Here is a 10,757-nt window from a genome sequence, read left to right on the forward strand (position 1 = left end):
TGTCTTTCTAAGATAATCATTAAGTATGTAGAGACATCAAAGTTAAGTCATACTTGAATAAGCAATCACACTTAGTTACTTAGACTAGACCAAATAGACAATTGACTATAATTTCATTGTGAACCATTTTACACTTAATTTATTGGAGTAGATTAGTTACTTGAATCCTAACTAGTAAGCACATAGCAAACATATTAATCAAGTTGATAAATTTATGAGTATTAAGCATATTGACAAGTAGCAAGTAATACTCACACATAGCAAGAGATAGTTACTCTAAGATCAATCATATAGATACTTGCACAACTTGTAATTTAAGCTTTTAGCAAGCTTACTTGCAATATAACATATTGCATGATTAATGTGTAAGCACACATTAATGTCCAACACATGCATAAGGGAAGAGCAATCTCTAGTTGAGACTTGGTGACCATCCTAAATGTATCTAAGTGTGTTTTAGGATTACAAGTCTTTACTAGTTACACTTGAAAGCATTTCCCTTAATTAATCACTAAGTCATCTTTAATAGTAATTATTGTTCTAGTGACATTGGCCTAAGTGTGTTGGTACTTGATGATCATACTAAGGATGTCTAGATAAGAATTAAGATCACAAGTTGTTGATTAACACTTATGTGTTATGCCTAATTTTGGTTAATTTTTCATTAAGATGTCATTAGGCGTAATTAACCACGATTAGTGTTTTTACGACCAAAACTCAATTGAATATGGAGAAGGCATCTATAATAAGCGTGTTGAAAAAGGTTTCATGAATTATAGATGTCGGGAACTAGTCAAACTTTATTTGGTCAAAATTGGTAACAGATAAAACTGCGGTCGCACTGCGGTTGACCGTGGTGGCGACCGTGCAACTTGTTTTCACAAAACTGCGTTGCAATTCAGTTTGGTGTTCTGCGGCTGGCTATGCGGTCGACCGTGCCTTTGACCGTGTATGTTGCTGAACTTTTAATTCTATTCTTTTAAGTTATGTTTGACTTGGTCATTTGCAAGATAAAGTATGGATTAGTGACCTTGCGTGTTTTATGTTAAGATGTCGGTCATCACTTATGCATATGTATGTGTCATCATCAAAACATATTCTTTGGTTAATCATCATACTATTCTTTGGTTAATCATCATACTTAACTTTGTCGTTTAGTTCATTAACCAACATTCAACCAACATTCTCCCCCTTTTTGATGATGACAAACATACAAGTGATGAGGGACATTTTGCTATAAATACGCAAGTGTTAACAATCACTTGTATCCATCTTTCTCCCCCTTTTGTCGAAGCAAAAAGGTTAGCTCCTCCTAGAACTATGCTCGCCCTTAGAGCAAAGCTCCCCCTTAAATTGTGCACGCTGGAAAACATATATTAAAACCTAACAAGCACACATTTTATTCAAGTCACATACTAAACATAGATAATTCATACATAGATAATTCATGACAGTCAGAAAAGTTCAATTATCATGACGAGAGGAGTGACCCTTGTCCTTGTCTTCAAGTCGTGACAATCTTCGATCAAGTTTTAGAATGTTTCCATGAATCACACTGTTTTATCCTTGTGTCGAAAGAGAATAAAAGTTGGGTGGATTTTCAAGAGGAGGTTCTTGAATCTGCTTGGTTGAAGCTTTGCATATTGGATATGAAGAGACTTGAATGGAATGGTGAAACGGAGATGTCATTCCAACATATGCGAATAGTTTGGTCAGATGGAGACAACATTCGTCATTTGTCTATTAAAGCAAATAAGGTATATGGCATAATCATTTTCTGCGCCAACGCAAGTCTATATCGTTATAACTATTCGTAAGTAAATTATAGTTATAGTCTAATTGAATTCATTATTCATTTTCATTATTCATTTTCATCAAAGTTAATAAAAATTGTACGTCCAATAAATACCTTACCTTTCATAATTAATACTATTTGGAATTTTCTCAACAAAAAGAGCATATCCCTCCATCTTCCTTTTGCTATACTATAAATTAATGTATCCATTTACATTTTAACATCCAATTTCATAACTTCATCTTCTTGTACTACTTTTATCAGTTTCATATGGAGTTACGAAACATTTCATTGATTTTGTTCGTAACTCCATTTTTATTCATAACATTTGCCTTCGCTTGCTCCAACGGAACATGCAGGGTACGTATATCACCATCTCTTCAATCCTCTATTGCTTAATTTCCTACAAATATTGTATACATACACACGTTATGTACGTCATTAAGTTTTTAACCAATAATCGATATAAATAAATTGATATAATTGAATTATGGTATGATTTTGTGTGTGTAGTTACTTGATAATTGCGAAACGGATGGAGATTGTGGGGCTGGACTGTACTGTTTTTCTTGTCCTCAAGAATATCCTGGCTCGAGATGTGTTCGATCAAATGCTACGCCCGTATTTAATCTTATGGTTTGTCTTTTAATCCAAATTTGAATTTTTATTTTTTAGTAGAAGAATTGGATGAATTCATTGTGTGTTTCAATGTGTATGTGTGTGAAATGAGTGTTGAATTAAGATGCGTTTTTTTGTTGGCCGTTAGTTATCATGTGAATTCGTTAGTTATCATGTGAATGTAGGGTTTAAATTGTTGTTTAGAATGAAACAAATTTTTGGATAGTAAGGTTTTAACCAGGACGTTAACTACGAGGAGAACCATGGTTAATGATTTGTTAATTCCTACTTACTACCATGCTATGTCAATTTTGTAGTTTTGGTCTTGCAAATAAATTAATTAGTAGAATGTATTTAGGTAAAATCTGAATGAAATGTCCTTAAAGAATTTGACAAATTCTTTGTTTTTTTTTTTTTTTTTTTTTTTTAATTTGTTAAAAAATAATAAAAAAAAATATATAAAAAAGGTAAGTAGTGACTACTTTTCTGAAAATCGATTGATTTGTAAACGATTCGGGTACATGTTTTGGTGGCCTTTAAATTGCTCTATTATATGAGAGATTGAATTGATGAGAAAAGTTGATTGTTCTAAAAATATTTCTACTTTTTTTTTTTTTTTTTTTTTTTGGTGATAAAACTTCAGAATTTTAGATTATCTAACTTTAATTATATGTGTTAGATAGCTAAAACAAAAATGTATCATTATATAGTTGCTTTATATTATGGTTTTTTTTGAAATTCATTCTGTTATTTTGAACAAATAGGACTTTGGTTACGTGTTGTTGTTGGAGACTTTAAAAACCACAAATTGCATCTATGTTGATATCAACTATTACCTAAAATTGAAACAAAAGTCAACAAGTGAGGTTAATGTGACTTGTTCAAGTCTTCAACAACCACAGCGCTTCTTAAAAAAAAAAAAAAAAAAAAAAAAATTAATTAATTAAAAAACTTAGGCTGGGCTAATGGAATGAGCTTATTGGGCTGGGCTCCAACACAAAAACTAACTGTTTTCTATTCTGATTTTTTATGTTTGTAACTTTCGAAAACAGAACAATTCTCTTCCCTTCAACAAGTACTCTTTCTTGACAACACATAATGCCTTTGCGATTGACGATGGGACCCCGCGAGTTGCACCAACAAATCAAGAAGACAACGTCACACAACAACTAAACGTATACTCTTCGTTTCGTATCATTTCGTTCGCTATAATGTTTCTAGGCACAAAAACAACAAAATGAAGCATAAGTTACTAACATGTTACTTGTTACTATCATAATCTATAGAATGGGGTTCGCGCTTTGATGCTTGATACATATGACTATGAAGACACCGTATGGTTGTGTCATTCGTTTGGTGGAAATTGTCACGAGTACACCAAATTTGTAAGTTGTACTATCATTTTGTTTTTGGCTTTTCACATAAGTATATGAAAAATTTTAACTTAATGCAATGTGTTTACTTGATAGTCGCCGGCCATAGACACTTTAAAAGAAGTTGAAGCTTTTCTATCAACAAATCCAAATGAAATAGTGACAATCATCCTTGAAGACTACGTGCAGGCGTCAAATGGTTTGACCAAGGTATTTACAGACGCGGGGTTGAAGAAGTATTGGTTTCCAGTAACAAGTATGCCTAAAAGCGGCCAAGATTGGCCATTGGTTAAAGATATGGTGGCTAACAACCAAAGATTACTTGTTTTTGGTTCGGTAAGATCTAAGGAACAAAGTGAAGGAATCGCCTACCAGTGGAACTATATGGTCGAAAATCAATGTAAGTGATCATATACTTCATATCATCACAAAAGTTCCTAGAAAAAGACCATATGGAGAATTAGGAATCGGTACATAAGGTTTTCTTTGTTCAGGCTACCGGAGAAGAAGATTTAAACACATTTTTCCATTTATGTTTTTTTTAACTAGTCACGAATATGTAAATTTGTTTTTGTTAAATATAGATGGGGACCGAGGAATTAAACATATAAAGTTCTAGGAATTAGTACATCCCTTTATAAACAGTTACACAGAGAATGTTTTCTGTGTTCAGGCTACTGGGAAAGGATATTTTAATTCCTTTTTTCATTCATTTTTTTTAATTAGTCAAGAACTAGTTGTGGAGCCCTCGCTTTGCGCCGGGGTCTCCGTTTTGAATGCGAGTTAAAAAAAAAATCTTGATCTATTTTGTAAAAAAGAATTTTTTTCGACATAACATTGAAGGGTTGTTCCTTTTGTGAAAGTTGCTTCTTTTAGCGTTCGGGTTTTATTTAAAAAAAAAAGTTTTTAAAGTGGGGGTTCGATTTGTATTTTAATAAAAGTTAGTGGGTTAAGTTTGTCAAATTTGAAAAAACTTTACGTATAAAGTGGGGGTTCGATTTGTATTTTAATAAAAGTTAGGGGGTTAAGTTTGTGAAAATTGAATATTAGTAAAAAAAAAAGTTAGTAAAGTGGGGGTTCGATTTGTATTTTAATAAAAGTTAGGGGGTTAAGCTTGTGAAATGTGGGGAAAAATATACGTATAAAGTGGGAGTTCGATTTGTATTTTAATGAAAGTTAGGGAGTTAAGTTTGCGAAAAGTGAAGAAATAAATAGTACTATTTATTTCCACTTTATCTTTTAGATATGGTTATATAATATATAATATGTAAATACTTGTTTGTGTTGGATATAGATGGGACGGTGGAATGAAAGCAGGGGAGTGTCCAAATAGAGGCGAGTCATCTCCTTTAAACGACACAACAAAGTCACTTGTGTTAGTGAACTACTTCCGTACGGTTCCTTTGAAATTGTTGGCATGTGGTCAAAACAATGGGGGCCTGTTGGACATGACCAAGACTTGTCATAGCGATTCTGGTAATCGTTGGGCCAACTTTCTTGCTGTCGATTTTTACAAGGTACCACAACAAATCTGGTGTTCTAAAAATTTTAATTGTATGTTCCATTTTTCGTTTTGCCTTTTGATTGTATTATAATTATATTTCGTTGTATAGAGAAGTGCTGGTGGAGGAACGTTCCAAGCTGTTGATCTGCTAAATGGAGAGATTTTGTGTGGATGCAACGACGTACATTCATGCGTAGTAAGACTCTATCATTAGTATAATTTTACTTTGTATTTAGTTTATTATGCAAATGTTTTAAGAGAATATGTACTGAGGAAGTATGCATATTTTGCAGCCTGGAGGAGGAAGCTGTACACCTTGAAGATTTTTGGGATCAAATATTGAAAGACATTGGTAGAAAATGATTATATAATTTCTAGTTTTCCTTGGTAATTATTATGATGCTTTTTAAGCATGCTTTGTTTGTGGAAACTAGATAGTAAAAAAGTAAAAAGAGGATGGTTTTTTTGCCAACTCCTTCCAAGTGATCTGACTTTTTCGAGTGCGTTACAAAACTTGTAGCCCCCATCTTACATCTCTCTCGTCGATTTTATGCTTCTCTCCCTTCAGACCATCGTTTGTTTGTCTCTCATACATCATCCAGATTGATTTCCTTTTTCATTTTCACGTTCAAACTTTACTAAGTAAACATGGCTACAAGCCGCATACATCTAAGCAAAGAAAGACTTGTCCGCCCGAGAAACCTAAACAACATAGACGTCTTCGAGGCATATGCAGAGTGTGCAACCGATCAGGGTCCCAAATTTTTAAGGGGCCCCAAATTTAAAAATGTTTATATAATAATTCATTATTTATATAACGTGCCACAATATCGTGGAGATGATGTAGGAAAACCGTGTATACTTTTAATTTTTAAATCAGATTAACGCAGCGGATAGTTAAAATAATAATCAATTATTATTTTATAAACCATTTACAAAATTAAATATTAATATATTTAAATTTAATAAAACATGCACATGATTAACGATCCCAAAGATCCAGTTATACCACTAATAATTGTCAAAATATGTAATTCACAAAGTGAGTAAACGATATACCTTTCTTGAAGAAACTGATTGAAGGAGAGAACCCTACGATCAAAAATATGACTGTCTCTTAGGATAGTCTACACTTTCTTGAAGAAATTGATTGAATGAGAGAAACATACGATCAAAAATATGACCGTCTGTTAGGATAGTCCACACTACACTTCAAACAACCGTCAATGGATGCTAGTCCAAACTCAAATAACATACTAATATTAATATAATCAAATTACATTAATATTAATAATACTCCGTAACACGTTTTGTTTTTATCATCAAAGAAAACAAAAGAATGTGTGTTTCAGTTTGCAAGGCAAAGTAATAAAATCAATAGCAATTTTTGGTGTTATGTTTTTCTTGCACATCTCATAACCCAACGAATATATATATATATATATATATATATATATATATATATATATATATATATATATATATATATATATATATATATATATATATATACATACACACATACGAATATATGATATACTCCGTTTGTTTGGTAGCAAAAAGCAAATCAAAAGAATATCTTGTTTTCGATTTCTTTGTCTGTAATATCATATTTTCGTTTCATTTGGTTTTAAAAAGTCATATTTCTCAAATATTTTAGGGGTATGTTATGTAACTTATAATTAATAATTTCTATCATGTCGCTTTCATGTGAATAATAAATTAATTAATTTCGTTTCATTTACTAATCATATGAATAGTAAATGAACTAATTTCAATTTACTATTTTGTTACTTGAGGAATATATATACATCATATATATATATATATATTTTATTTGACGTCTCGGTGTATATGTGTGTGACCCCGAAGGCTCAAATGAAGTTGGCCATATAGTTATATGTTGTACCTTGCACATTAATCCTACAGACTCCCACGTGTGCATGGCACAACACCAATTAACTATACAAACAATGGTAAGCGTCTAGCAACACGTCATTCTCCTCAAATTCATGTGAGGGTAGTTTCTCGAAACTGTTTATGGTAAGTTTTAAATGTCATTCGTCCTTTTGTTTCAGATACTTTAGTTAAACTTGAGATATGGATCATCGGTCATTCTCATCTGTTTAACAATTTTGTTTCTCGATCTTAGAACTGAATTAGATCACCAAATTAATTAAGTATCATATTAATTACATCTGGGTGCGGCCACACAAATATCTTATTCATTCATCGAGGAGCTCAAAAAGTATCTAACTACAAATATTTTAGAAGAACAAATCCTATATTGCATACACGTGTCTATCACGGGCTTTACATTATACCCAATAATGGTCTTTATAACAGCCTTATTTAGGACAACATTTAACCATATCAAAGTACAATGTTCCACACATCAAAACTGGCGTACATCTCAAGTCTAAGGACATAAAGACATAATCACTAAAAGATCCACTACTGACAATGATCCATGTAGTGACATCTCGGATGGGTCATTCCAATATTCATCATCAATGAATACATATGAATTTTGATCTCTACAAGTTAACTATTTATCATCAATAAATATAACCAAAACTTCATATTAATCTTAATTCATGTTATTCTCATAACATGATTGATTATGGAGATATTGAATAATCAATAATTACTCATGGATTAAACATGCTAATATAGAACACAGTAATATATATGAAAACGATCATACCATCAATATATCAATTCATTATGATAAAACTGTTTAATGTTCCAAAAATATCCAAATACTAAATTACAAATTAAAAATATCAGCAGCATAACGAAGTCCAATACTACTAGCATGATCATCATGCTTGTTGTGTGTCATGGGCTTCGTGAACTGGTCAGCCACATTATCATCTGTATGAACCTTAAGAATACTAATATCATTCCTCTCAACGACTTCTTGAATGTAGTCAAACTTTCGAAGAATGTGTCTGCTACCTTTATGTACACGTGATTCTTTCGCAAGTATAATAGCACTTGAATTATCACAGTACATTTCCATAGGGGATTCAATGCTGGGAACTACTCCGAGTTCAGCAATAAAATTCCTAATACAGACATATTCTTGAGCAGCTTCTGAGGCAGCAATATATTCTGCTTTTGTTGTAGACTGTGCAACTGTGCTCTGCTTTGAGCTTCTCCAATCAACTGCCCCGCCATTCATGATAAAGACATACCCTGACTGGGATCGAGAATCATCTCGATCAGTTAAGAAACTAGCATCTGTATAACATCTAATACTCAACTCTTATTCCAAACCACCATAAACCAAGAACATATCTTTAGTTCTTCGCAAATATTTAAGAATGCTCTTAACAGCAATCCAATGTTCTTCACCTGGATTCTGTTGATAACGACTCATCAAACTCAAAGCTAACGAGACATCAGATCTAGTACATAACATGGCAAACATAATGGATCCTATAGCCTAAGCATACGGAACACATTTCATTCGTCTTATCTCATCAGGTGTGATAGGACTTTGAGACTTGCTCAAGGTTATGCCCTTTTGCATGGGCAATGCTCCGCGCTTGGAGTTTTGCATGTTAAATCTTCGCAAGATTTTATCAATGTATGTACTTTGACTCAGACCAATAAGCCTTTTGGATCTATTTCTATAGATTCTGATTCCTAGAATATACTTAGCTTCTCCAAGATCTTTCATGGCAAAACATTTTCGAAGCCAAGATTCGACATCTTGCAAAGTTGGAATGTCATTTCCAATAAGTAGTATGTCATCAACATTCAAGATCAAGAAGACAACTTTGCTCCCACTAGCTCTAATGTAAACACATGGCTCATCTTGGTTTTGAGAAAAATCAAACTCTTTGATTTTCTGATCAAACTTAAGATTCCAGCTCCTGGATGCTTGCTTTAATCCATAAACGGATTTTAGAAGCTTGCATACTTTAGTAGGATGCTTAGGACTCATAAACCCTTCCGGCTGAACCATATATGAAGGGACCCGTTCATACCGATTATAAACGATTCACAATAGTTGATTTCATTGCGAGGTATTTGACCTCTAAATGATACATTTTAAAAATATTGCATTCGTTTTTAAAAGACAAACTTTAATCACATCGAAAGTTGACGGCATGCATACCATTTTCATAATATATCCAATTATAAATGACTTAATAATATTCTTGATGAACTCAACGACTCGAATGCAACGTCTTTTGAAATATGTCATGAATGACTCCAAGTAATATCTCTAAATGAGCAAATGCACAGCGGAAGATTTCTTTCATACCTGAGAATAAAATTCATCATTTTGATCGACCACAAGATTTAAATACAGTACACCTATCTCGTGTACAAAACCATTTTTCATAATGCTTAGCAGAGTAGGTTCGTATCCTTTTTTCCCCCGTAGGTTGCCTCACGATTTTTAATAACCGTACACATATCTTGTGCACAAAAATAACATACACATAACTGATATTGTTCAAATTAGACATATCTTTAGTCGCAATATCAAGTTCTATCGTTGTTTATTTCGTGTGTAAACATAGTATTTTCGTTTGTATTCCATTTTATTGTAAAATAGTTAGAATCATTGTGTAATTGAAGAAATATGGAAGATTTTGGATGATACTACTCAGAGATCGAAAACAAGTCAAAAAGTCGATGAATAGTAGAGTGCGCCAAGGAGTGAGCCACGGGTGTGCGATCAGCTCACTCGTCCAAATTTTGATCAGAGAATTCTGGGATCGAAAACAAGTCAAAAAGCATGAATAGTAGAGTGCGCCAAGGAGTGCGCTCAGCGCACTTTCTCCGCGCACTCTGACGTGTAAAGCAGATCTGAACGTGCAACTCGAGCTGTAAAGTGGAATTGTGGTAGGTGAACAGTGCTCGCCGCGCACGTGCTTTTGTGCGCTCGGCGCACCCTACTTTCCAGCTACTGTTCAGCCTTTTTAAACCCCTTTTCAGCTTCATTCTTGAGACACCACTACACAGTCATTTTCAGAGGCAGAGGTTACGATTCAAGGTGATCCTTGGAGTAATCCAGGATCACCTAATCCATCATTTCAATCCGGAATCAAGAATCATCAGGATCATCATCCAAGATTGCTTCAAGAGGTCGATTCTTGTTAGTTCAATGAATTCTATCTTTGTTTCCAGTTTGTTATTGTCTTTAATTATGATTGTTAGCTAGTTCTTTTTATGATTGTCTAGATAAATAACCGAGATGTTGATTGTTTACTTTTGTTGATTGATTGTTCTTATGAATGATAGTTTGATGTTTGAATAAAAGAACCATTCTTGTTAAGTTTAATCTTTTCGATTCAATTAGTTAGTATACTTATTCAACTAAGAAACATCATCTTGTTGATTTAGTATATCGGTTTACACCTAGTGACAAGTGTTTTCCCGTCTTTGACCAAAAGGGGTAAGTTGCGTTCAAACGGTTAATCTCTATAGGAATGTAAGAACGACT

General features: G+C 33.1%; 1 protein-coding gene across 1 annotated transcript; it reads left to right on the forward strand.

Annotated features, from left to right (window-relative positions):
* The first annotated feature begins 1,964 nt into the window (after positions 1-1,964).
* Positions 1,965-5,736, forward strand: LOC139866258 (PI-PLC X domain-containing protein At5g67130). Its single transcript, XM_071854442.1, is given in 9 exon segments — positions 1,965-2,155; positions 2,309-2,431; positions 3,466-3,588; positions 3,700-3,798; positions 3,883-4,186; positions 5,081-5,086; positions 5,089-5,303; positions 5,400-5,486; positions 5,584-5,736. Coding segments are annotated over 9 exon segments (1,074 nt in total). The 5' UTR covers positions 1,965-2,065; the 3' UTR covers positions 5,611-5,736.
* The last annotated feature ends 5,021 nt before the right edge of the window (positions 5,737-10,757 follow it).

This window comes from Rutidosis leptorrhynchoides, chromosome 9 (assembly GCF_046630445.1).
Source record: "Rutidosis leptorrhynchoides isolate AG116_Rl617_1_P2 chromosome 9, CSIRO_AGI_Rlap_v1, whole genome shotgun sequence".
Taxonomy (NCBI): domain Eukaryota; kingdom Viridiplantae; phylum Streptophyta; class Magnoliopsida; order Asterales; family Asteraceae; genus Rutidosis; species Rutidosis leptorrhynchoides.